The sequence below is a fragment of the Megascapheus bottae genome, chromosome 14 (assembly GCF_031878675.1).
Source record: "Megascapheus bottae isolate mThoBot1 chromosome 14, mThoBot2.hap1, whole genome shotgun sequence".
Lineage (NCBI taxonomy): Eukaryota > Metazoa > Chordata > Mammalia > Rodentia > Geomyidae > Megascapheus > Megascapheus bottae.
Window position 1 is genome coordinate 12,485,987 of NC_143522.1, and position 27,710 is coordinate 12,513,696.

Here is a 27,710-nt window from a genome sequence, read left to right on the forward strand (position 1 = left end):
CACTGTTCATATCTATACACACATGCCTATGTATCTACATATATGCATATACACTCATATGTATGTATGTATGTGTGTATATTTATATTTTATATTGATGAAATATACATGTGAAGTTGAGAATTCCCAGTGACAGAAGCAAAATTGATTGGAATATATTTAAAATGTGTGGAAACATGGCAATGAAATTCCCTTAAACACAAGCTAATAAGTTTAAAAAGTTTTTTTTTTATTATTAAGGAGTCATATAAAGAGGTTCTAATTCCACGTCAGGTTATGAGTACAATGAATTTTGATCAATGTCACCCTTCCATCGTTCTCCACCATTTTTTCCTCCCATCTCTACCCTCAAGTAAATTATTATTATTATTTATTTTTTTGCTAGTCCTGGGCGTGGACTCAGGGTCTGAGCACTGTCCTTGGGTTTTCTCAAGGCTGGAGCTCCACCACCTGAGCCCCAGCCCACTTCTGGCTTTTTCTAGGTATGTGTGATACCGGGGAATCATGCATGCTGAGCAAGCGCTCGACCACTAGGCCAAACTCTCAGCCCCTCAAGTAAATTTTTTGTGTGTGCGGATGGTCCTGAGACTTGAACTCAGGGCTTTGGTGCTGTCCTCAGCTTTTTTTTTTTTTTGCTAAGGCTAGTGCTCTATCACTTGAGCCACAGTTGTACTTACTCCCGACCGTCCAGGGGGGAGGACGGCCTCTGCTGTATTAGACCCCACTGTGAATTTCATTCAGAGCGTCCATCAGGAGACCAGATGGTGGCTGAGTTGTGTTAGGAGGAAAAGTCACAATTTTTCCAGTGTAGCCTCTTGTTGTGGTGAAGGGGACCTGGAAACTTGCAGTTCCCATAGCAACGGGACTCCAGCGCTGCCTCCAGGCCGGCCAGACCGGCCTCGCTCAGCTTCACGAGAAACCGGAAAGGCCACTTCCGATTTCAAGTGTCGAAGGCAAGTAGGCGCCTCTGATTGGCCCAGACGGAAGGAGGCGGGCCTACCGCCTCAGAAGCGGGGGGGGGGTTTTCCTTGCGGGGAGGAAGTTGACCTCTCCCGCCCCGGAAGTGAAACTCTGAGCTCTTGCTCCAGGTGTGGATCCTGCGTTCCCGCGGCTGTTTTGGAGATGCCGGGAGCTTCAGCGAAGGACTCGGAGTTGTCCGAAAGGATCGAGGGTTTTGTAGAAACCTTGAAGCGGGGCGGTGGGCAGCGCAGCGAGGACATGGCCCGGGAGACGCTGGGGTTGCTGCGCCGGATCATCACGGACCACCGCTGGAGCAACGCGGGTGAGGACGCCCGAGCTCAGGCCGAGCGGCGCGGCCCCCGCCCTCCCTCCCTCCGTCCGTCCGTCCGTCCGTCCGTCTGACTCTCACTCTCGGTCTCTGGGGGCGCAGGGGAGCTGATGGCGCTGATCCGCAGAGAGGGCAGGAGGATGACGGCCGCACAGCCCTCGGAGACCACCGTGGGCAACATGGTGCGGAGAGTGCTGAAGATCATCCGGGAGGAGTACGGCAGGTCAGCCCTCCCGCTCTCCAGGCGCTCGCGCGCTCCCCCTCCCTCTCGCCTGCGTCTTCTCCGTGCTCGTAGCCCTAATGCCTGCTTCCCACTTCCCCGCGTGGATCTTATTCCTTCCCTAGACTGCACGGGCGCAGTGATGAGAGCGATCAGCAGGAGTCTCTGCACAAACTCTTGACATCCGGAGGCCTGAGCGAGGACTTCAGTTTCCATTATGCCCAGCTTCAGTCCAATATCATTGAGGCGATCAATGAGCTGCTCGTGGAGCTGGGTAAGAGATCTCAAGGCGGTGATGGGTGAGATTATCTGTCATCCGGCTTGGTACCCAGGGTTTTGACTCCACCCTGATTAGGAGGAACCACAGGACTGAAGTAACGCTCATGATGTTCCCTTCCAGAATCCCCCTTCACAACTGCATGTCCATTATGACAGAAACTCTTAGGGCAGAGCTTAGTTTTTGCTTTAAAGAAAATGAATTCCTGAAAACCATACCTGCCAGACCCTCCCCACCAAGCTTCCTGAAGAATTTTTATACACACACATACATATCATCTTCACCTTCCTTGTCTTTGTGACCCAAGAGACCTACAGACTTCCCTTATAATTAAAATTTTTCAGAGCATGAAGAAGCCAGGTATTATCTGCCTTAACCTGTTTTCAATTTCCTTCCTCAATTTTCATCTCTTTCTCCCTGCTCTGATGGAGGTATTGTGGCCACCGTGTGGAGAAAGAGTTCTTTGGAGGGAAGATCTGTTTACCCCATCAATCAGGCTTTTAGGATTTACCAGAGTTCTTTTCTTTCATGAACTTTTCTTCTGAAGCAACTATAAAGCACTGGTTTGGTGGCAGGAGAGGTAGCTGATAAGCAGGAATACTCTTGAGAAAGAGAACAGACTGAGAACTTGGAAGTAGAGGGTCCCAGGGGAGTGGTTGTTTAAAATTGAGTTATTTCGGGGCGGGAGTTTGGCCTAGTGGTTAAAGTGCTTGCCTAGCATGCATGAAGACCCGGGTTCGATTCCTCGGTACCACATACATAGAAAAAAGCCGGAAGTGGTGCTGAGGCTCAAGTGGTAGAGCTCTAGCCTTGAGAAAGTCCAAGGACAGTGCTCAGGCCCTGAGCTCAAGCCCAGGACTGGCAAAAAAAAAATTGCTTTATTTCATCTTGTGATACCATGAGTCTGCCAGTTGGATAGTGAATGGAAAGAGCAGACATCCCTCTTCAAAGTATTGTAACTATCTGATGTAGCAGTTTATATTTTCTTCTAAAACCATCCTTGCAGAAGGCACAACAGAGAATATTGCAGCCCAGGCCCTGGAACACATCCACTCCAATGAGGTGATCATGACCATTGGCTTCTCCAGAACAGTCGAGGCTTTCCTCAAAGAGGCTGCCCGGAAAAGGAAGTTCCATGTCATTGTAGCAGAGTGTGCTCCTTTCTGCCAGGTAAGTGAAACTACTGGAGTTTCTAAGACAGATGGAGAAGGGAAAAAGGGTGGGTTAGGGGTGGTGTCCACGGCAACTCTGAAGTGATAAGTCAGTGAGACATTGGAAACGAAATAGAAAATGAAGGGAATTTCCGGCAGTTTATCCTATTTTTTTTTATTTTTTTTAATTTATTTTTTATTGTAATTAGTAAAAGGGTTACATGATATTTGCCAGATAGAAGGTGCATTAATTCACATACATTGATACCCTTTCACATGTCTTGGTACCCATTACCCTCCCCCACACACCCTCCACCCGTCTTGGTATTTTTTATTTTTGTTTTTTTGCCAGTCCTGGGCTTGAGCTCAGGGCTTGAGCACTGTCCTTGGACTTTCTCAAGGTTAGAGCTCTACCACTTGAGTCTCAGCACCACTTCTGGCTTTTTTCTATGTATGTGGTACCAAGGAATCGAACCTGGGCCTTCGTGCATGCTAGGCAAGCACTTTAACTACTAGGCCAAACTCCCGGCCCCCCTATGAATATTTTTTAAGCATGGGTTTAATTTTAAAAAGCAAGGAGAGAGAAATATTGTTCTTTTAGGAACCTAAAAGGGGGGTTAATTACCTGGGGAATAATTGGTACTTGATCTGATCTCACTCAGTCCTTAAGTAAATAATAGATCTCAAAAAAGAAATATGTAAGGATGCAGGAAGTTGTAAAACGATGAACTAGAAGTATCTTGTCGGCCATGCTTTATTACATAAGTTGTATTTCCAGTTTTGTGGCTGCTCTGTAGCAATATATATTATGTATTTACTAGCATCCTTGCAGCTCACCAAAGTATAGCCAGCACAGGCAGAAAAGTGAGTTACGGGTTAGAAATGGTATGCTAGGTGTGTCTAGATCACAGAATCACCCAAGTCCAGTTTCATTGGAGAGCTCTTTTCACCGTGTCTCACTCTTTCCCAGCATCAGCCTTTCCCTCCTATTGCAGGGTCATGAAATGGCCGTCAATTTGTCTAAAGCAGGTATCGAGACAACTGTCATGACTGATGCTGCCATTTTTGCTGTTATGTCAAGAGTCAACAAGGTGGGTGCCTACTAAATTCATGAGAGCTATACTTAGAAAATATTGATATCTTAGACTAGAGGCATCTCAAGGTTAGAGCATACAAGACCCTGAACTCAAACCTTAGTATCACATACATGCACACACATTTCTTTTTCTTTTCTAAAGTCCATATTAAGGGAAGAAAGTTTTTAGCACTCTTTGAAAGGACACACTGAGACTTTTAAAATATGTTAACAGAATTCTTTTCCAGCTGGGTATAGTGGTTCATACCTGTAATTCTAGCTACTTAGGGGCTGAGATCTGAGGCTTGAGGTTCAAAGGCAGCTTGGGCACTAAAGTCTGTGAGACTCTTATCTCCAGTTAATCACCAGAAACTAGAAGTGGCACTGTGGCTCCAGGACTATGGCGGTAGCCTTGAGCTGAAGAGCTCAGGGACAGTGTCCAGGCCCAGAGTTCAAGTCCCACTACTGACAAAAAAAAAAACAAATAAAACTTCTTTTCCATTTATCTATATCACTGTTCCTAGTAACCTCTAAACCTTTGGTTAAGGCATTAAAAAGAAAGACTAAGAACCAAACTAGAGTGCTAGCTTTTAGGAACTAGCTATAGGATTCCTACTTTATCCTTAGAGAGAATGGGGAAGGATGAGTGATAAATGAAGGCCCCTGGCTTCTCAGGAGATAGATTTCCAGGAAAGATAGGGAAGAGCAGTCACTAGTTCAGCTTCCTTTGCCAGGCTAGATTCATTCATTTGGCAATGCTACGCTTTTGTGGCACTGAGCCTATGATCCCCGTTCCTCTGCTTGGCATCCTCAAGATGCCAAGATGGCCTACTGAACATTCAGCCTTTGAGGCCGGTGAATGCTCCTCTTAAAGCTCTACTCCCCAATGGCTCACAGTTTTCTTCCTGCCTTGAAGGTGATCATTGGCACAAAGACTATCCTGGCCAATGGTGCCCTGAGAGCTGTGACCGGAACACACACTTTGGCACTGGCAGCAAAGCATCATTCCACCCCTCTCATTGTGTGTGCACCCATGTTTAAGCTTTCGCCACAGGTATGTCTGTGTGTCTGTCTCTGGCTGGCAGCCAACAGAGAGAAAGAAACCCACGTATAAGTTTGAACACTTGGCTTTAAACCTACGCTGGGGATTCATTTTGTGTACTTTCAGTGAATGGGTTAGATACAGCAGAATTTAGAAAGAGCCACAGAAATCTTGAGCCAATGATAATTAGAGCCCTTCTGCTTTAGAAAAGCCAATGTGGCCCTTTGTATAAAGTTGCCACTGCTCCCTGTCACCCCAATCATTTCTAAAAATGCCAAGCAGGATGAAACTAGCATTGGTTTTGCCACTGTTGCAGGCCTGTTCCCTGGCCTCAGTACCAGTGGTTGCTAAGGGAAGAATCATTTTGTCATTGATAGAAACTATTTGCATTTGAAAACAACCTATTTATAGGTCTCTTTTTTAGTTAAAATGAAATTCTCATGACATACAATTAATCATTTGGAAATGTACAAGTGAGTGGTATTTAGTACATTTACATAGTACTGGTCAGATCCCTCTAGCTCCGGAACACTTTATCATTCCCAGAAAAAACACTGTGTACTCATTAAATAATCACAATCATTCCGGATTCCCTCTTCTCTGAATCTCTTAGTAACTGTGATCTGCTTTCTCTTTGTATTTGCCAATTTGGGTTATTTTTATATAAAAGGAATATACATAACCCTTTACGTCTGACTTTTTCACTTAGGATACTTTCAGGGTTTTGTTTATGATTTACTGTGTATCACACTTTTTAAGTCTGAATCATCCTCCATGGTATAGTTTTTTCATTTGTTTAAGGATGTGCATTTGGGTTGGTTACACCCTTTGGCTTTTGTGAATAGTGCTGCTTTAAGCATTTGTATGTAAGTTTTCTGTTAGGACATGCATTTTCACTTCTCTTGGGTACTTACCTAGAAGTAGAATTTCTAGATCTCCTTTAAAAAAAATAATAATTCTCTTTATTAGTTCCCCAATGAAGAAGATTCATTTCACAAGTTTGTGACCCCTGAAGAAGTCCTGCCTTTCACAGAAGGTACAGAAGTGTGGGGGGAGGGGTGCTTGTCTTTTGGCCTTTACATGGTCAGTAGGATTGATTGTTGCCAAGTTTTATTTATTCATCATATTTATAGAGAACTGTTTTCTCTAGCACTTCGAGTGTTTGAGAACCTGAAGTCCATGTTAATTTGTTCTACAGTAAATGTGTGCTACATAAGTTGTTGAGGCCATAGTGTATTTGATCCCTCAGAATTCACTGGATTAGTCCAAGTACTTAGTGGGAAATGGCCTTGCTTTCAGTTGCTGTGGGGAGTCATTTTGATGTATTGGCTGCCACAGGAAGCAGGAGCTAAAATGTTGGTGCTCACAAAATAGAATATAAACATATATTTGAGGCACTGGTGGCTCACCCCTATAAGCCTCTTTTCAGGAGACTGAGATATGAGGAGCATCTGTGAGACTCATCTCCAGTGAAGCCTCAAGAAAGCTGAAGTAGAGCTAGACTCTAGCCTTGAGCAAAAGGAAGGCTAGGGATAGCACCCAGGTCCTGAGTTCAAGCCTCAGGACCAGCACACCACACGCGCACACACACCCTGAGTTCAAGCTCCAGGACTGGCACACCGCACGCACGCGCCCATGCAAAGTATTTGTTAAGCACCCTGTATGTAGTCATAGGGGACATAGCAGTGAGCAAAGCCCTCCCCCCAGAGCCCACATTCTACTGTAGTTGACAGGCAAGAAAATGTCAGGTCCTAGGATGTCTTAGGGAAAAAACAAGGAATGGTGGGTGCTGTGAAAGTGGCTAAGAGACTTTCGGTTTGGAGAACAGTTCTGATTGTTCCTTAGTTGTAAATGAATAGAACTGGACATGTGAAGGATGGAGGAGTCCTCTGGGCATTGGTACACGGTCCTGACATGGAGATATGCTTAGTCAGTTGGAAAATGGCGGCCATGTGGATAGAGAGTAGTAACATACACAAGTGTGAAAATTGATGTTCTGGAGAGGGGCTAGGTTTTTTAAATTTGCCATCTGAATTTGCATTTTATCTACCTTTTATCTTAGGGCTGTATAAGAACATTGGAGATGATGATGATGATTTTTCATGCCAGTCCTGGGGCTTGAACTCAGGGCTTGGGTATTGTTTCTGGGCTTTTGTGCTCAAGGCTAGCACTCTACACTTGAGTCACAACTCTACTTCTGGCTTTGTGGTGGTTAATTGGAGATAAAAATCTCATGGACTTTGCTGCCCCGGTTGGCTTTGAATCTCTGTCCTCAGATCTCCGCCTCCTGAGTAGCTAGGGTTATACGCATGAACCACCCCCATCAGCGGAGGTTTTTGTTTTGCTTCGTTATTTTGTTTTATATGGTCAGGAAATATTTTTAGCAAAACAGGGAAAGAAGGGAGAAATAGAGAAGGAAGAGGGATTACACCCCCACCTCCTGCCCACACCCATCCCTAATCCTGCCATGTACCCAGGAGGCAGGAGCAGGGAGTTCATTTGCTTTTGAGACCAAGCCTTGCTCTGTGCAGTCTAGATTGGCCTCACACTTGCAGTCCTTCTGCCTCAGCCACTGGAAAATTAGTAGGTGGAAACAAGGTTTGGAGTCATCTCTTTTAGTTTGTGCTTTGCCCCAGTTTCCCTTGAGGGAAATAATCATGGCTGCGTTTCTGAGCCTAGACTACATGCTACTTGACTTTTTTTTTTTTTTTTTTTTGCCAGTCTTGGGCTTGGGCTCAGGGCCTGAGCACTGTCCTTGGACTTTCTCAAGGCTAGAGCTCTACCACTTGAGCCTCAGCATCACTCCCAGCTTTTTTCGATGTATGTGGTACCGAGGAATCGAACCTGGGTCTTCATGCATGCTAGGCAAGCACTCTACCACTAGGCCAAACTCCCGGCCCCGCTACTTGATTTTTAAAGTAGGATCCTCAGCTTTGTCCTTAGTGCGTGTGGTTTCCTTGCAGGAGACATTCTGGAGAAGGTCAGTGTTCACTGCCCTGTGTTTGACTACGTGCCCCCTGAGCTCATTACCCTCTTCATCTCCAACATTGGGGGGAATGCACCTTCGTACATCTACCGCCTGATGAGCGAGCTCTACCATCCCGATGACCACGCCCTCTGACCGCAAGCTGCCACACATGCCCCGTGAGCCAGCTCAGAAAGACCTGGAGACTCAGTGCTGCTGCTGCTGCTGCTGCAGCAATGTGGGATAAAACACTCAACCTATAAACCTCCACAGTTTCCTGCTTCTTAGTCACCACTGACCAGGCACACATCTGGGACATTTTCTTGCCTGTCAGGTCATAACAGAGCAGCAGAGCTTAACTTGCTGATTTTGGGACCTGGCTGCATCTGCTTCAGGAACTTCAGCTTTCTGGTTCAATGGTGTGTTAAACATAACACTGACTACCTTGTTGGGATACAGATTTTTGCTGGGAAATGGCTCCTGCACCTTTTCCTGGGCTGTGCCAATAAAAACTTCTAAAAGTTCCCATGTTTGTTTATTATACAGAGCATTGACTGACCAGAAACAGCAGTAGTGGGGCTGTAATTAAGAGAGAAAAGGCAAGAGTGAAATACAGGTGAAAACATTCCGTTTCCTTTTACGACATACTGGAAATAGCTCCAAATAGCTTGTTAGTAATCTGGAGCATGGTTTCAAGGCCTCTGATCCAAATTGCCTGGAAACTTAAAAAAGTAGAACCACCTCAGGTTCATCTCTGGCCAATTGCATCTGATTGGAATGACAGTTTTCAGGGGTGATAGCAGGAATCGATTTAAAGCTTCCCTCTTATGTCCTACTAATAGGATTTATGTAAATTGTTTGTGTTTGAAAGGTGATTTGAAACCTACACTTCTGGGATTAGTTGTATATACTAGACTATTCATTGCAGCAATTATGGTATGGCTTCAGTGTTCAGCAATAGAAAGGTTAAGTATGAAGTTTCCATTGTGGAATGTTTTATGTAAATACTAAAATATATATACAGTATTTGAGGTTTCAGATAGGACAGTATCTAGATTGGAAACATTTTGTTGGGCTTACCCAGAATTTAATTTGAATTAGTTACTTTTTTAAAAACCTGGAGATGGCACATTAAATTCAGATGGCATTCCCAAATAACAGTAGTTGGCTACTGTTGGTTAACGTCAGATCCCATGAGATGCAAATCCTGAAGAAATCTTTAACTCTTATATGTCATCATCCACATTTCAAGGATTTGTAAAGAAGTCTATATTATGTTAAAAGCAAGCTGAGGAGGAAAAGCAAGCACCAGATACAAAGCAATATACAAGCAATATGACCCTTATTTGTGAGAACAGAATGATACCTATAAAATGGAGGAAAACCACCAACAAACCAGGGGACATCTCATTTTATTTGTCTATTGTTTTGTTCTTAAATGTACTAAGAATTACAGATTGCTTTTTTGTGTGTGTGTGCCAATCCTGAACTCAGGGCCTGTCTCCGTCCCTAAGCTTGTTTTGGTCAAAGCTAGTTCTCTACCACTTGAGCCGCAGCTCCACTTCTGGGTTTTGGTGGTGAATTTTAGAGTCTCATAGACTTTCCTGCCCTGGCTAGCTCAAACAGGATCTGAGTAGCTAGGATAACAAGCATGCACCACTTCATTGTATTTTTTGACCTAGGTGATGTGAGTGATCTTCCATTTAAGGATCTAGTCCAAGGGAAGCAGGAGAATTCCCCCACCCCGATGATTATTACAAAAGCTGCCTCCCCACCCTGCCCTGCTCTTTCCAGCAGTATCTTGAGTAAAGGGAGCCCAGGCATCTATATGTTCGTCGCATGGACTCATCCTAGAGGATTTGGTCATCACACAGGGGTAGATACGATTGGGAATAGGTTATGAAGCAAAGGCCTCTGACAGCTACTTGCGAGGTCTGCCTTAAGCTTGCCTTTCTAGCGGGGGGTGGAAGACCAAAGAGAATCACCGTCCTGATCCAAAGGCTGTGTGACCCAGAAGAGTCTGACTCACTCAGGCTTCAGTCTGTCAACTATTTCTTAAAGCATCCAAGGCCCCAGGCTTTCTCAGTGAAGTGGCTTATGGCTGGCAATTACAAGCCATTGTCTCCTCTGAAGGCACCAATTCCAACAGCAATTCACTTGGGTACAATCGTGTGGTTTGGAGAAAGAACAGCAGCAAATCAAGGACTTTCAATCTGTTTCTGGCTCCAAAAATGTTTCATGATACTTGTCCTTTGTGCATCTTGGTGTCTAAAATTAGAATCAGCATCCTTCCCAGACAGAGATGGATGAGGACAGAGGGTAGAAGCTGTCTCCTTGGGCCAACTCTTCCAGTGCCTAGGACAGAATTGCAGGAATGCACTTTCTTTAGACACTTTATGACCTCAAGTAAACTCATTAAGCCTCCTTTCCCTTTCCTGTCTGAGGGGCAAATGCTGGAGAGAAGCTCACCTGACCTTATATGAAAGGAGTTCCTGGATTCACTGTCCACCTTTCTGTGTGCACCTCCCATTCTGCCTTAGAGACTCAAAAAACAAAACTTGCATCTTGAAGAGATTGAGCAGAAATAGGATTTCATGAATGTGAAACTCTGTGTGTGCCAAATAAGCCAACTTAGATAACAATGCACTTTTTCCCACGGTTTCTATCTTCCAAGCTGGGTGGAGAGCAGGAAAGGCACAGTACTTGGAACTGGAATAAGGAACAGAAATTCTTAATTTAGCCTTTGAAAAATACTCCACCAAGAAAAACTTAAGTGTAAAGTGATACCTTAAAGAAATAAATGCTAGTTAGCCATTACAGCCTAAGTTTTATAGACGGACTTCAAAACCATTTTTCAGAACAATCTTTGGATTAATGAAGGATGCCCTGTCACTGAACTATGTGGCTGTATTAAAACTATGTATTTAGAACTATGTATATCTGAGCTGCCTCCTCACGAAAGGTACTAGGTAGCGAGATGTAATTATCATGAAGCACCTATGCTCTCCTATCTGTCCTTGGGAAAAAATCCCTTTGTAGACATATCCCTTGTTGCCCCAAGCTAGTTCGAAATGGGATTTGACCTACTTTCCTTTAGTAATGGTAATTAATATTAATAATTAGTCCTTTAATAATATCAATATTATTAATAGTACTATTAGTAGTAGTAGTGGTGTGCTGGAGTTGGAACTCAGGGCTTGTGCATGATAGACAAGCTCTCTGCCACTGAATTGTAGTCCTAGGTATTAAATCATTCTTTTATTCACCAAACAGGATATTGTGCAATGGCTAAGCAATCATTTAGTAAGAGCTACACACTGAGTTTTCAGGCTCTGCCTCCCTCACACAATGAAACAGTTCATTGTTGGGTGTTTCTAGTAAATGCTATGCTGAGGATTCTTTCTGTTTTACTGTAGTTCTAAAGTTTGAACTCGGGGATTTGAGCTTCCTGGGCCAGTGCTCTACTGCTGAGCCATGTTTCTAGCTCAGTATTTTTAAAGGAATGCTATATTTAGAATTAAGGCTTACCAGAATACTACCTAGTAGTGGACAAACAAAAACAAGATGGTTAAAAGTTCCTGATTTTTATACAAAATTCTGCAGTTAAAAGAGGTCATGCAATGTTGAATGAATGACTAATGGCAGTAGGTAACTCCTGACTGCCTTTGTTGTGGTGGGGTTTTTTGTAAGCTATCTCTTGCTTTTGAAGTAAACAACAGCAAGTTCTAAGGCTAGAGTCAAGGCAGGCTGCTAAGCCTCCCTTTGTCAGACTGCTGGTTGTGTCATGCCAGCTCACGGGTTCAGTGGGTTTCAGCAGTGTTTGAGATCCCACAGCTTTGATCAAGCTGCCTGAATGTCAGCAAAGATGGAGAATGTTTGCATGAAATGGAGACCACTATCAAATGGCTGTGGGGTGAACAGGTTTGAAAAGCAACCCGTCATATGATAATCTCTTTTTTTAGCCCCCACCCCCCAATTTTTTTCCAGTACTAATCCTTTTCTGTCACACATATTATTTTGCCGAGCACATTTAGAAAGGACCCACTCACTTCCTATTTATTGAATCAATGAAGCATCAGAGGTGTAGAAAGGAAAAAGCTGTAGATTCTTTACTTTCTCAGACTTCCTTCTTTGGCCTCAACTTTTACTGTTAATGAAGAATGTTGGCTGAGAAAGGGTGAAAAATAGGAATTACAGTGGCAAAATCTTCTCTATGAGCCTGCTTCTGTTAAAGTCTTTGATTGCTTTCTGTTTTTCCTTCTGAGTATTCTAGGCCTGAAGCAATATGTTTCTACCTTGAAGTAAGCCAGACCCAAAGGAACATAGGCTCCATGGTTTCCTTCATTTGTAATAATTAGTACTCATCTAAGATTCTCCTAGCAGTAGCTCAAAAGCTATGTACATAAGGTCATATAGAATGAGACCAAATAAAATGAACTCTAGAATATAGAAACAAGAGGTTTATCTTTGTGATTGTGCTTATGTACTATATGAAGTTATTTCTTTTGTCTTTTTTCCCCCTTATTGTTTATCTTATATTGTTACTGTATCTGATTTTGTTACCTGGTATACTATATATATGTTTATTTGAAATAGGAAAGGGAAAAACAGGATGATTGGGAAAGGGTGGGGGAAGGGAAAAGGGGGCAAAAACATGAGATCAATGTTCAAGATATACCCACTACCTGACAAATGTAACTGTAATCCCTCTATGTTACCCTGACAAGTAAAAAAATGTTTCTACCTCAGCCACCTGAATGTGAGGTTTACACACTTGCAACACCATACCCAACTAGAAGTCTGGTTTTGTGTCAGAAACTACACTTTCTCCACTCATATGCACCTTATATTTTACATAGTAGGAAAAATAAACATATCTTTGTCCTTGTGGTGTTAGCACTAGAACAAAATAAAACTCTAGTAGGCAATAAATCTATTGGATATTTTTGGCTAATGGGTTGTTTTGATGCTGATGCATGCTACTGAGTTTATAAATTATTAAAATAAGATAATTATCTCTTATGTTGCTAGTTAGGCTGGGCAGGAAGACATAACTCAGAGAATTGTTTCTAATTCTCTGCTCCTTTCAGTAAAACAGCAGGTAATAAAAGAGGACTACTTCTGAAATCTTACCAGATTATCCAAAGAAGAGGTATTGTAATAACTCCATAAATTGGTCTAACCTAAAAGGATTTTTTAAATTCTCCAGAAGGCTGGCTTTCCGCAGCCCCAAGGGAGTGCAGTGTTTGGAGGCTTGGGGCTGGAGGGCCTTGGAAGGTCACAGCTCCATGCTTTGGAACCTCTGGATTTGGTAGGAGGAAGGCAGGGTTTAGACAGTAGTGCCTATTCTTCAGGGTTCTGATTGTGTAAACTACAAGGTTCCCCTGGAACGTGAGTTCACCCATGCCCCCTCTTCTCCCCACCCACAACCTGCCCCGAGGCCCGTGCTCATGAAGGCAGTACTTTCATTGCGAAGATTCACTCAAGGGCAGCTGGCAAGCACTTTATCCCATGACCATGTGTTTGTTTCTGGTATTTAAAAGTGAAGAAAACTGTTTCACTGATAGCAAATGGCTAATTTGAGAAGTCTGGTCAGGAAATGATGCAACTTCTTACTGTGTGGCATCAATGGGATCAGTTGCAGTTGCAGTAAATTACTTCCGATTGGATTTTTTTCATCTTCTATAGATTCCCCTTCCCCTTCTGCTTCTTCCTCCTCTTCCTTCTCCTTCTCCTCCTCTTCTCCCTCTCCCTCTCCTCCTTCTCCTTTTTTTTCATCTTTTCTCCTCCTCCTCCTCCAGTACCAGAGTTTGAACTGCAGGGGCCCTGAGCTTCTCTGACTCACTGGCACTGTATCTCTTGAGCCTTGCCTCTAGTCTGTAGTCTCACAGACCTTTCTCCCCAGATGGCTCTGAACAAAGATCCTCCAGATATCAGCCTGCTGCACAGCTACGATTACAGATGTGATCCACGAGTGTCCTCATCCCTTTGATAACTGAGTCTGAACCCCAAATCATCTGAAAACACATTGAGGGGGCCAGGAGTTTGGCCTAGTGGTAAAGTGTTTGCCTAGCATGTACAAAGACCTGGGTTTGATTCCTTGGTACCACATACTTAGAAAAAGCCGGAAGTGGTGCTGAGGCTCAAGTGGTAGAGCTCTAGCCTTGAGAAAAATCCCAGGACAGTGCTCAGGCCCTGAGCTCAAGCCCAGGACTGGCAAAAAAACAAACGAACAAAACAAAACAAAACACACGTTGGGGAAATACAGACTGAAAAGCGGCAAAACAAGCACTTGCAGAAAGATCAGTCTTGATCCCAAGTAAAATTATAAGGCTCTTACTACAGAAGCATAGCATAATAAAACCAAGATACAATTGGAAAGTCACCAAAAGAGCCTTTGTCTCGTGGGGGAGGAAGGAGAATAGTATGGAACAGATCTGGTCAGGCTGAAAGGATGAACGCTGAATTTTATAAGACAACTGTTTTTACATAAAGAAGTACTTTATAAAATACAAAGACATTTTTTTAACAAAAAAGCTCATAGTATTTTTCATCATTTTACTGGTTGAAAATATGAACATTAATCTGTATTTATAAAGATCTAAAACTAGCAATAACAAAAAGAATAGAACTTCAAATTTCTCTGTTCCTTTTTTTTCGGGGGGTCATGAGGCTTGCACTTGACCTGGACACTGTCCCTGAGCTCTTCAGCTCAAGGCTACTGCCCTACCCTTGAGCCAAGCCCTATTCCCCATTTTCTAGAGGTTAATTGGAGATAAGAGTCTCAGGTCCTTTTGTGCCTGGGCTGGTTTTGAACCTTGATCCTCAGATCTCAACCTCCTGAGTAGCTAGGATTACAGGGTGAACCACCGCGCCTGGCTTCAAATTTTGTGTTCTATCTTTGTTCAAGTTTCTCTTTATCAAAAGTTTATTTTTCCTCACCACACCTGGCTATCAATAGTTTTTAATCCCTAAAATAATTTCAAATTTTAAAGTTCTGCTAAAAAATTTCAAGGGGTATTATTTTAAGGAGAAAAGACAGGCTATAAGCCTTGCAAATGAAAATGTAAAGAAGGGGCTGGGAATATGGCTTAGCAGTGGAGTGCTTGCCTAGTATGTATGAAGCCCTGGTTCAGATTCTTCAGTACCACAAGAATAGACAAAGCAGGAAGTGGTGCTGTGGCTCGAGTGGTAGAGTGCTAGCATTGAGCAGAAGTTCAGGGACAGTGCCCAGGATCTGAGTTCAAGCCCCAGGACTGTTCCCCCACCAAAAAAAAACCCCACAAAGAAAATGTAAGGAAGTGGTGGGGTAGGAGAAGCGAAGACTGAGGGAAGGAAGGACAGATGGTAAAGGTGGAGGTCAAGAAGGAGAGACTGCCTTTGGGGTAAAATCAGCATACTATAATAAGGCAAATAGGGCTGCTGGGAAAACCACAAGAACAGAAACCACACCCCTTAAACCTAAGCCAATCTATTAAGCAATCATTAAGTGTTATCATTAAATAAGTTCAGAAGGTAGGAGGTATTCTCAGCAACATCCTGTGCCTGTGGGTACAAAGGGTTGAATGAGGGAATCTGCTGGCTGCTCATTTGAAGGATCACTGGCTCCAGGACTGAGGTGGTGGCTGCTGGGAGCACGGGCTGACTCCATCAAGGCTGTGCTGTGGCCTGCTGCTCTTACTCTGGCTCCTCACACATCCACTAGTCTCTTCTCATGGTGGTTCACAAAGAGGTGCAGACTGCTGCAAGCTCTGTCTTGTGTCATCATAGCCTTCTGCTTTCCCAAAACGATGCCATGCCTGGGCCAGTTTGCGAAGTTTAGCAAGATTAGGTTTAACCTATGGGAAGAAAATAACTTCAACTACCATTTTAGGAAATGCCAGGTGGCCTAAGTGCCCCAAGGTATGGCGCTGCTAAATAGGCTTAGATTTCTATTTTTTTTTTTTTTTTTGCCAGTCTTGGGGCTTGAACTCAGAGCCTGAGCACTGTCCTTGGGCTTTCTCAAGAGTAGCTCTCTGCCACTTGAGTCACAGTACACTTCCAGCCTTTTCTGTGTATGTGATACTGAGGAATTGAAACCAGGGCTTCATGCATGGCAGGCAAGCACTCTACCACTAGGCTGCACTCCCTAGGCCCTCAGATTTCTAATTTCAGCTCAGGAAGATTATAGAGTTCTTTAGGACTAGTAGGAATACTCACTAACTTCAGATTCTCACGTCTTCAACAATAGAGTCAGGATATTTCGGTTTCTTGTTTACATGCGTTTTAACTTTTTTTCCCCTTATTTTTCTTTTTTCTTACTAGCGTATATTAATTGTTCAAAGGCAATTTCATGGTGATATTTCCACACTATTAAATAATGCATCCCCATAACATCACTCTCAATGCCATTCTCCCTCAGCTCACTTCCCCTTTCTAAAAAATGTCAACAAATTCAGAACTCTATTTTTAAATCCAAACAAACACCCCCATTGACCTTTTTGTTAACCCTTAGTCTCCTACTGGTTCCCAACTCTGGATCTCAGTCCCCTTCTCTTCCCTTGATCTTTCCTTTCTTCTTCTTCCCTCCCCTCCCTACACTCTATCTCAGGTCCTACAAGTTGTCCTTTAGCTTTTTCAGTCAAAGCTAGTTCTCTACCACTTGGGCCCCTTCTGGCTTTCTAGTGGTTAACTGGAGATAAGAGTGTCCCACACTTTCCTGCCCGGGCTGGCGTTGAAGCATGATCCTTAGACCTCAGCCTCCTAAGTAATTAGGATTAAAGTATGAGCCAATGGTGCCCACATTTTTCTTTTCTTCTTTGAGTCAGGGTTTGACTATACATATACTCCAGGCTAGTCTGGAACTGGTAGTACTAGCTCAGCCTCCTAAGTGCTGGTTAAAAAGCATGTACCACTACACCTGGCTTACCAAAGAGTTTTAAAATAAGTATAATCAACTGCATGAAATAGAATACATTAGCAGCTGAAAACTGCCTTTAGCAGGCAGCAGAAACATGGACATTATGTTACAGGTTCATGTTCTGTTTCATTTAATATTGTAACAAGAGGTGGAAATGTCCTTACATCACTGAGTACCTTTACTGCATTATCTGCCTCACAGATCATTGGTTTGTGAGCGAGGAAGCTACAGCAGTGTGCACATCACCCTTGCTGATGATTCTTAAAGAGATCCCTGGAGCTAGCCAGCCACCATCACAGGTCATCATTTTCAGCTGTACTTTGTTTTTGGTCAGTCATGGGGCTTAAACTCTGGGCCTGGACATTGTCCCTGGGCTCTTCAGCTCAAGGCTAGCATCTACCACTTTAAGCCACAGTGCCATTTCTGGTTTTCTGGTGGTTAATTGGGATAACAGTCATGAATTTTTCTGCCCAGTCTGGCTTTGAAACATGATCCTCAGATCTCAACCTCCTGAGTAGCTAGGGTTACAGGTGTGAGCCACTGGTGCCCGGCTCCAGCACATACTTTTAAGAAACTGCACAGTCAGGCTACATTCTGTGAAATCGTGAGTTTGCTATGTTACTACATGCATGTAGGCTATGTTAAGTCTGTACACATATTAGGCAGAAAAATAAAAAACCATGTGGATAATCTTGACAGTTTAAGGTCTATTTTCAATTTGAGCTGAAAGAACAGGTGGGTGAGGCTTTAAATGAAATTTCTAACGCATGCAAAATGTTCACATTTTAGGAAAGATTAGCAGGGACAACAAAAGAAAGATGAAATCCAACTTGGCCTCTCTTGTTCCAGCAGTCATTAGTGTACCTGTTTTTCCTGTTCCAAGTGGTCCAGGTCAGCTAGTGGCAGCATGGAAGGTCTCCCGTGAGCACACTGGAATGGCAGCTGGCATGAGGACAAAGCTTCAATAAGGCGAGAGCTCTCCTCTAGACTCAGCGCATCGTTAAACTTAATGGCTCCTAAATGAAGAAACCGGAAGGTCGTGAAGTACACAGAGGGAAACCATTGCTGACCGTGGGTTTGGAAAATAATATATTTCCTGTTCATCACCTTCCCTACACCAAAGCCCTCTCATTGCTCTGGTGCCCTCCACATCAGGTTTACACATTCAGTTTGAAATTCTTAGCTTCTTCTTATACCTACATTCCTGGTACTCTCGGCTACAACTCCAGCAAGGAGTTTCATTTTGTTTTCTTTATTAGAGTTTGAATTCAGGACCTTGTGCTTGCATAGGCAGCTTACTGTAACACCCACCTGAAATGAGGCACACTCCTGGCACTTTTTTTTTTCACCAGTCCTGGGGCTTGAACTCAGGGCCTGGGCACTGTCCATAGGTTTTCTCAAGGCTAGCACCTACCACTTGAGCCACAGCACTACTTCTGGCTTTTTTCTGTGTATGTGATACCAATGAATTGAACCCAGAATCTGGTGTCTGCTATGCAGCCATTCTACCACTAAGCCATGCTCCTGGCCCAACTTCTTATTTTTGTTTTTCAAAAAAAGTATTTATAGCCAGGTGTGGTGGCTCACGCTTATAATCATAGCTACTTAGGTGGCTGAGATCTAAGGTCTGCAGTTCAAAGTCAGCCTGGGCACTAAAGAATGTTAGACTCTTATCTCCAATTAACCACTAGAAAAATGGGAAGTGGGGCTGTGACTCAAGTGGTAGGGTGGTAGCCTTGAGCTGAAGAGATCAGGGACGGGGCCCAGGCCAAGTTCAAGCCCCATGACCCACAAAAAAAAGTATTTATTCCCAGTGTCCTGGGTCATGGTCTTCTATTTATGCTTCCCATACAGCTGGAATGGCAGATATGAACCATCATACCCACCATTGTTCTTTTTGCCTAGGCTTGACCTCTAACTTGATCTTCCTGATCTCTGCTTCTGAAGTAGCTGAGATTAAAGGTATGAGCACCTAGTCAGGAATTCATTTTCTTTTGCAGCTCTGCCCAGGCTGCTTCATCTCCCTGAGATGAATCTATACCCTCAGCTCACCTAGCCTGGGGCTGATCTTCCAAGTCTACACCCGAGTCAGGTTGGTGTTTTGCTTTGGAAAAGTAATTTTTTTAGGTATATTCAGTGTCTTGATTTAAATTGTACTCTTTTTAAGAGATAAGTGAAGCGGATGGATAGCCACTGTGCTCATGGCCTTTGTGTAGTTGGAGTCTACAGCTTCCAGATCAAGGGACCATTCCAAGGAGACTTGGGCACAAGCGGCTCTCCTTGGGGCCAAGCATCCTGGGGCGGTGGGACCCAGCCGCCTGACTGCAGAAAGACGTGAGGGCAGTGCGAGGGACTCAAATATGGCAAGTTGTGGGGTGAACTAGGGAACCTCCTTCAGTTCCATACCTGGGTTCAGTGTGGAGCGATGCCTGAGGGACTGACTAGAAGAGTCTGTTAAGTCTCTTGGATGTCATCAGTGGGGCTGTGTAAGTCCTCTGACTTGGGCCACGGGCAGTGGGTGTAGAATGTGTGGTACCTCAGCTGTGAGAGTTTGGGGTTGGTGTACGGTAGGGAACAAAGAGGTGAGGGTATCATGCCTCTCTCTTTCACAATCACTGTGCTCCCGTCAGGCCTAGGACACAGGAACTCATTAGCTAGCCGTGCCCCTCTTACCATGGCAGGCTTGGGAGGCCAACACCTTCTGGACAGTCAGTGGCAGGGTCCCTTGGATGCCTCCTGTGGTCTGGAGCAGCTGCATTATGAACAGGAGAAGGAAACTGGACAATGAAGCCTTTTCTGTGTGGCAGCTCTGGACAACAATCCAAAATAAGAGAAAAGCATACCTCTACTTGCTCGCGAATAAACTCCTAAAAACCAAAAGGAAACTGGGCATTAATCCACAGTTGTGTTATACTTGCCCTTTGACAGTTTATAAAATACCCCCCTTTTTATTTTTTTTGTGTGTGGGGTCATGGGACTTGGACTTGAACTGGCCTGGGCCTGGCCATTGTCTTTGGGCTCTTCAGCTCAAGGCTACCACCCTACCCCTGGGCCTGGGCGTTGTCCCTGAGCTTTTCTGCTCAAGGCTACCACCTTAGCCTTGAGCCAAGCCCCACTCCCCCATCCCTTTTCTAGAGGTTTATTGGAGATAAGAGTCCCAGGTCCTTTTGTGCCAGCTGGCTTTGAACCTTGATCCTCTTAGATCTCAGCCCCTGAGTAGCTAGGATTACAGACATGAGCCACCTTGCCTGGCTCCACCCCGCCCCCTTTTTTTAAACATGTCTCCTGAAGGAGAGAATCCCAGCAACACAAGCACGTAGGTACAAATTTATTTGTTGTAAGACTGTTTGTATTTTTAATCTTGGCCAGAACAAGTGTAATATTACACACAAGCTAAGAATAAATACACAAAAATTATCAACACAACTGTGTACGCAGTCTCTTGTTCAAATATTACAAATTTAAGTAAATAGTTGCTTCACTTCCCACATATTTTTTTGACAACTCCCTTCAGGTCAAAAAGTTTATTTTTTGAAGACTTTGGTTGAGAAGTTTCTCCTTCCACATATGTTTCTGTCTCTTAAATTTTTTTCTCTAAAGATTTTTTTTTTTTTTGTGGGTTATGGGGCTTGAACTTGGCCTGGGCGTTGTCCCTGAGCTATTCAGCTCAAGGCTACTGCCCCTACCCTTGAGCTAAACACCACTTTCCATTTTCTAGAAGTTAATTGGAGATAAGAGTCTCAGTTCCTGGGGGGAGGGAAATGAGGACCAAGACATGAGAAAGGGTATCAGTGTAGGTGAAGTAATGCACCTTCTATCTGGTGAATATAATGTAACCCTTCTATTAATTACAATAAAAAACATATGAGAAAAAAAGAGAGTCTCAGTTCCTTTTGTGCCCAGGCTAGCTTTGAACCTTGATCCTCAGATTTCAGCCTCCTGATTAGCTAGGATTACAGGCGTGAGCCACTGCCTGAAGACTTCTTTATTGAGATTAAGTAATTACATATATTTCACAGTACTCTTTTTTAATATTTCTTAAGACACTCTCACAATGTATTTACAGCTGGCTTGGAACTAAAATCCTCCTGCCTTAGCCTTCCCGTCAATTACATACAGAATTCTCATTCTATAGCTTTCCCCAGTTATATCCCTGTAGATCTTATGTATTCTTTTTTTCTTTTTCTTTTTTTTTTCCGCAGTCAGTGGGACTTGAACTTTGGGCCTTGGCATTGTCCCTGAGCACTTCAGCTCAAGGCTACCGCCTTACCCAGAGCCACAGTCCCACTTTGGTTTCCTGGTGATTAACTGGAGATAAAAGTGGTAGAGTGCTAGCCTTGAGCACAAAGAGGTTCAGGAACTGCCCAGGTTAGCACTCTACCACTTGAGCCGTAGCACTAGCTTTTCTGAGTAATTTGTTAGAGATAAGAGTCTCAGAACTTTTCTGCCTAGGCTGGCTTTGAACTGTGATCCTCAGATCTCAGCCTCCTTAAGTAACTAGGATTACAGGCATGAGCCATTGGTACCTGGCTTAAAAAAATCAAGTTCAAAACATTTTCTCTTGATCTGCCTGACTTAATATTATCAAGATTTTTCTGAAATCATAAGCTTTGTTTCAGTGTGAAGCAAACTCCTTAACAGTAGTTTTTAAGTCACTTCAGGAAAAGTTTTCATTATAATTTTCTAGTTAAAGTTTAGGGATTGATTTACAATGAAAAACTCAAACAGATTCTATCTTTTGGCTGTAAGAGAATTGGAGCAGGAGTCTAAGAAGCATTGAGCCCTGTGGGGAAGAAAAAAGCTCTACTGAAAGCAAAGCCAAGGCTACTGGATCAAAAGGGTGAATCAAGGTAACCCAATGCTTATACTGTTAACTGCTCGTTGCTTTCGAATGTCTTCTTACCCTTAGCCTGCAAACATGCCCAAGTGACTTCCTTCTAAAATCAAAGTGCTTCCTCAGCCTTCTGCCTGCCTTAACAGTTACCACAAGTCTAATCTTCAGCTATCATCCTATTTTTCTTCCATGTAGTCAGACCCTTTTCTTTTTTGCTAGGTCCTTTTGTTTTTCAGTTCTAGGGTTTGAACCCAGAGTCTTGTGTATGCTAGGTAAGCACTCTAATACTGAGTTATATCCTCTGCCCTTGATTTCTCTGAGACAGGATCTTACTTCATTATGAACTAAAGGCTATTCTGGAACTTGTAATCCTTTTGCCTTAACCTCTTGAGTGCTGGGATAACAGACAAGCACCACCAATAGCCTCAGTTCTTAAAAGAGTTCTTGGCCTGCTACCCACTTCACACATTCTCCAGCCCCTGCACTCTGTCTTCTGCCAGACTTCATCCTTAAGGAAAGAAGGATTCCATAAAGACAAGGACTTTAATAGCCCAACTCCTGAACTTCTAGGCTTTACTTTATGGCTATCATTGGCTATCTACTTCTTGTTTACAGCTTCCCTTAACTTACAGAATATTACTTCTTAAGGAATATTACTTTTTTCCTGGATTTCTTCTTTCTTCAGATATTCTCAATCATCCTTATGGTTTTGGATGATCATTGCCAATACGTATCCACCTCAGTGCTAGGTTCCAGATTTCACCTTTTGCTCTCTTCCCTTCTTTTTATACTCTTCCTGGACAACCTCACTTCCTTCAGGGCCTTCTCTAGTTTTAGATATTATCAAACTGCACATGCTGTTAATGCTGAAATAGGTAACATATGGTCCAGATTCCTTTTCTGGTGTAAAATCTGAATCTTCCTACCCACTTGATATCTATACTTGAAGGCCCAAGGTGCCTGCATTGAGATACTAATCTTTTCCTCATAGTGTGTGCCTCTTCCTCCTCCTCCTCTTTGTCAATAGCACCAGTATTCTCCTGTCATCAAGCTAGAACCCTTAGAATCCCTGTTACATATCTTTTCTCCTTTATTCCTTGAATATTCTATTGTTCATCAGGTCTCCTTGATTCTACTTCCCCAAATAGGTCTCAATATGTGTCTCCTTTCTTTTCCCACTACTGCTGACTTCGTAACACTCATGTTCTCTTATTCCAACAAGGGCAATAGACTTTCAACTGCTCGCCCTGCCTGCCTTCCCCATACTAGCCTACCCCATGGCATACCCACTAAATTTATCTTGTTTTATTTTAGACGTTACTAAAGTAACTCTGATTTTTAGAAAAATGACAGACTTGAGTTGATGTGCCTATGTTCTTTTTTTTTTTTTTGCCAGTTCTGGGGCTTGAGCTCAGGGCCTGAGCACTGTCCTTGGACTTTCTCAAGGCTAGAGCTCTACCACTTGAGCCTCAGCACCACTTCCGGCTTTTTTCTATGTATGTGGTACCGAGGAGTTAAACCCGGGTCTTCATGCATGCTAGGCAAGCACTTTAACCACTAGGCCAAACTCCCAGCCCTATGTGCCTATGTTCTGCAGAGAGCTGGCAGGAAAGAAGTAGAAAGTGTAATGGCAGGTATATTTGAAGAAGAACCAATACAACTTCTGAAAATATACTCATTACTGCCATGTAACTGTAATCCCGCTATATATCACCTCTACAAAATAAGACATAGCTATTAAAATTTTTATTTAAAAAGATTATTGAATAGTGAAATAATCTTATGTTGATAAATTTAAATTTCAAGTATTCAATTGAATTCACTAAAATTCATTAATTTCAATTTCAATAAGTGAAATATTGAAATAAAAACAATGCACAAGTGAAAAATATAATTAAAGAACAGATAAAGAGGAACTTTAGTTCCCTGGAAAATAATTTTAATAAAAAGATAAATACCAGAGTTTAAAAAGACATGGAGAAGACAATGTTCCAGATGAGATCTTACAGGATTTTCAGGAAACAAGAGAGAGAATGGAGAAAGAATGTTTGAATGGTAATGACTACACACACACACAGACTCAGGTACCGGTAACTCACACCTATAATCCTAGCTACTCAGGAGGCTGAGACCTGAGGATCACATTTCAATGCCAATACAGACATGAAAGTCTTATTATCGCCAATTACCCAGAAAACTAGAAGTGGTATTACTGCTCAAAGTGGTAGCCTTCAGCAAAAGAGCTCCCAGGGACAACACCCAGGCCCCAAGTTCAAGCCCTACAACCATACACACACATTCGAAGAAAAGTCAGCAAGGCTCTACCTCCAACTAAGAAGCAAAAGCTAGTCAGAGCGGGGCACTGTGTCTCATACCTGTAACCTTAGCTACTAAGTAGGCTAAGATGAAATATTACAGTTCAAAGCCAGACAAGGGGGTCTAGGAGTGTGGCTTAGCAGTAGAGTACTTGCCTTGCATGCACAAAGCCCTGGGTTCGATTCCTCAATACCACATATACAGAAAAAGGCAAGAGGTGGTATTGTGGATCAAGTGGTAGAGCTCTAGCCTTGAGAAAGCCAAAGGACAGTACTTAGACCCTGAGTTCACGCTCCAAGACTGGACAAAAAAACACAAAATAAAGCCAGACAAAGCAGGAAAGTTCACGAGAGTCTTATCTCCAATAAACTACCAAAAAAGCAAGAAGTGGCATTGGCTCAAGTAATGGAGTGCTAGCCTTGAGAAAAAAAACAAAACAAAACAAAACTGAGACAGAGCCCTGAGTTCAAACCCCAAGTACCAGCACCCAAAATTAATTAATTAATTAATTAAGAGCCAGAATGTTTGAGGACTTAATAAGCCCTGGTACCAGTACCAAAAACAAACAAACAAACACCCCCCCCCAAAAAAAAAAAACCAAAAAACAAAGAATGAAAAGGCCTTTTTACTGAAATTTTTATAAACCTCTTCTTCTCTGGACATAGTAATATCTCTGAATAAATCTCCTCTGGCCAAATTTGACTGTAATTATCTAAATACCTTACTCCTCAACTTCGGTGAACTGATCTTTGAATTTCTAGTACCTGGCATACTGCAGATAAGTAACATAAATATGTGTTGAACAAACACAAATGTAGAGAATCTCTTAAAAATGTGCAGTCGTCACTGAGTAATTTCCACAACAGAAGCTATGACTCACCTCTACAATACTCTTGGTGACAGTAGATCTCCCTCTTCGAAGTTCATTGGCTTCTCTTTCTACAAAACAGAGTGGGACTTTTCCCACAAGGACCAGAGAATCACTGGTGTCTGGAAAGATAAATTCAAGGCCCAAATCTTCCAGATTTTTGTGGTAACACCTAAAGAGATAGCCTCAAATTTAAAACTATTACTTCACTTGAAATTCAGTCCTAGGTTTCAGAGTTTCTTAAAAGGTGCCGTAAGTTTTATAGATTGCATTGTTTTTCTCATTTGCATGTGTATGTTTCAGATCTTTTTACCAAGATTCCTTCTGGAATAGTAGTAGTTTCCCCTTATTTAGGCTTTTTCTTTCCAAGATTTTATTCAATTTGACTGTGGTCCAAAAATTTTAAATGGAAAATTACAAAAACAATATATTTGATGCTGGGAATTGAACCTGGGGCCTTGGGTAGTCTAAACATGCACTCTTATCACTGAGCTACATATTTAGTCATACAATTTAAATTGCATGCTGTTATAAGTAATATGATACAATCTCCCACTGTCCACTGAACCATTCTTTACCATCATATCCACACTGTCTATATCACTCAGATTACTTAGATACTACCTTGCTTCTCAGTTAACTGCTCTAATAATGGCCCCAAAGTACAGGAGTAGGGCATAAAACATGGAAGATAGATTTACCTTATGGAGTAATGTTACAGGACATAAAGGAAAAAGAGTGTATATAGGACTCAGACTCTCTAAGTCTTTAGGCATCCACTGGGATTCTTGGAGCAAATCCTTTGAGGTAAGAGAAGGTTACTGCTTAATAATTTTTTTTTTCCCATTGAAAGAATCAAATTGTTTCTAAATCTCTTTCCTAGGTTGTTTTAATAGCATTAATTAGTTGTTTCATATTCATGTTCATTTTGGCATGCAATGTATCTTGATCAGTTACCTCTTCCACTGTAATTTTTATTCATTGCCGAGGAACTGCTAACTTCTCGTCTGCATTTAAAGGAGTTTAGCACAAAGAAAAGGTCTAAGAATGTTTTCAAGCAGCAGAACTAAGAAGCCAAGATTAATGAAGGATATAAATAAATGAATTTTGTCACAGGGAAATAAAGTATTCATAGTAGCATATTTCCAAATCTGAAATAAACAGTAATTTATTTTCCAATAAATTATATGGCCCAGAAGGGGGGAAATGTCCTAACTGTGACACTAAATTATTTGCCCCTTTCTTGAATCTCAGTGTTTTACTTTTTTCTTAATAAGATTATGATAATGAAAAATCTAGAATGAACCAAGACAAAGCAGAATGGAAGTAATTACTGCAGTAACTTTGCTTTCAGAAACAGCACAGCATAAATACGTGGCTGTTCCAAGAAGTAACAAGAATATTCTAAGCCAACTGCTGGAAAAAATTATCAAGGAAACTCTACCCTACACTCAGTAGCTGTGACACAGTGGAAAGAAGGGCATTCAAAGGTACAAGACCTGCCTCGGAGTGGTTGATTGTTGTGATCTTACATAAGCCAAATAAGCCTTTCCTGATTCTTAGTTTCCTCTGCTGAAAAATGGAGTAACAGTTATGTAAACTCTTATGAGAATTTATACTATTACATCACATTCTCCTAATGATACTAACCATAAGATTCTCCTTTGTTCTTCTGTTACCATTATCTCTAGGGGAGGAATTATAACAGAAGACAGTAATTTTTTCCGACAAGAACCTTGTGGTTGTAGCTTCTCATAGGAATCTATTGAAACAAAAGTGAATGAGTTGAAGGAAGAAGGGATGGGACATCTTTTACTTTCAATTAAAAGGAAGCAATGCAAGGTGTGGCCATCATCAAAGTAATCTAATACTCAAAAACTACTCAGCGCTCAGCCGTACACTTTGCATTCCATTATTAGAGTCAGTGTATGGGATCAGGCCAGTTTTCTCATCTACAACAGGAAACAATACTTACACCTCGCATCCAAATGAACAATGTAGTTTTTCTGTGGCTAGTAACTTGTGGTTTTGTTAACAGGTGAACAAGGTGTATCTGGGAAAATGCATAGGTTTATCACATAATCCTATGACTCAAGGAACCTCCTGTCCTCTCTTTTCAGTAGCATTTTCCAGTCTCTAAGGACAAAGACTTCAGAATGTCTTATGTCACACAGTCACAGCAAGAAACAGACATTTCAGGGATATGAGTTCTGCTACGGGATGCTGGACCGTTGTGCACTTGGCGGTACTCACCAGTGATGAGCTGCTCCAGGCGGACGCGCTCATGGGCGGCGTGCTGATCCACTAGGATCAGCAGGTTTCCCCCTGCAAAACCATCAAAAATCATTGGAGTTTCAAATTCTCAGAAAAAGATTTAAAAACATGATGCTGTGTGGAAGAAGAATGATGCAATATAGGATATGAGGAAATACTGGGTAGGAATAAAATTATACCTTTAGTTACTCAAAAAATGAAAATTATGCAGAAAATGATACTAAATTTATCAGATATAAAATTGTACTTCACAAGGAAACAATGACTCCACAGTTTCCCCCATCTGCAATTGATTAGTAAGAATTAGTAAATGCCTGGGATTTTCCTAGATGATCACAATAGCTCCACAGCAATGTACATATGGCCATATGAGATAATGCTACGCAAAATGAACTCCAAGATAGGGAAACAAGAGGCTTTTCTTTGTGGTGCTGATGGTGGTTGTTTTTAGGGGTAAAAAAAAAAAGGACTTTATTCCCTCTACAAAAGGCAGACGGCTGC

The 27,710-nt window shown here is 42.4% G+C and overlaps 2 protein-coding genes across 5 annotated transcripts in view; one reads left to right on the top strand and one right to left on the bottom strand.

The window, feature by feature from the left end:
- The first annotated feature begins 1,062 nt into the window (after nt 1–1,062).
- Eif2b2 (eukaryotic translation initiation factor 2B subunit beta) lies at nt 1,063–8,542 on the top strand. Of its 2 annotated transcripts, none has more exons than XM_090344495.1 (8): nt 1,063–1,282; nt 1,391–1,511; nt 1,634–1,782; nt 2,792–2,955; nt 3,932–4,027; nt 4,928–5,065; nt 6,023–6,089; nt 8,017–8,542. In XM_090344495.1, the coding sequence occupies exons 1-8, from the start codon at nt 1,123–1,125 to the stop codon at nt 8,172–8,174; spliced, it is 1,053 nt and encodes a 350-aa protein (XP_090200621.1). In that variant the 5' UTR covers nt 1,063–1,122; the 3' UTR covers nt 8,175–8,542. The 2 variants fall into 2 exon arrangements, with proteins under 2 accessions (XP_090200621.1, XP_090200622.1); XM_090344496.1 differs by having other exon boundaries at nt 8,020–8,542.
- A 5,825-nt stretch (nt 8,543–14,367) lies between these two features.
- The window catches only part of Mlh3 (mutL homolog 3), a 30,044-nt gene continuing 16,701 nt past the window's right edge, over nt 14,368–27,710 (bottom strand). For 2 of the 3 annotated variants that reach the window (XM_090344498.1, XM_090344497.1), the window contains 7 exons: nt 27,189–27,260; nt 26,586–26,697; nt 24,948–25,107; nt 19,761–19,784; nt 19,591–19,669; nt 17,782–17,933; nt 14,368–15,856 (listed from right to left, as the gene is read on the bottom strand). In XM_090344498.1, coding sequence (XP_090200624.1) covers nt 15,731–15,856; nt 17,782–17,933; nt 19,591–19,669; nt 19,761–19,784; nt 24,948–25,107; nt 26,586–26,697; nt 27,189–27,260 — 725 coding nt within the window. In that variant the 3' untranslated portion in view covers nt 14,368–15,730. Of the gene's footprint in view, nt 15,857–17,781; nt 17,934–19,590; nt 19,670–19,760; nt 19,785–24,947; nt 25,108–26,585; nt 26,698–27,188; nt 27,261–27,710 lie in introns of those variants that run through there. The other variant, XM_090344499.1, reaches the window with a different exon arrangement.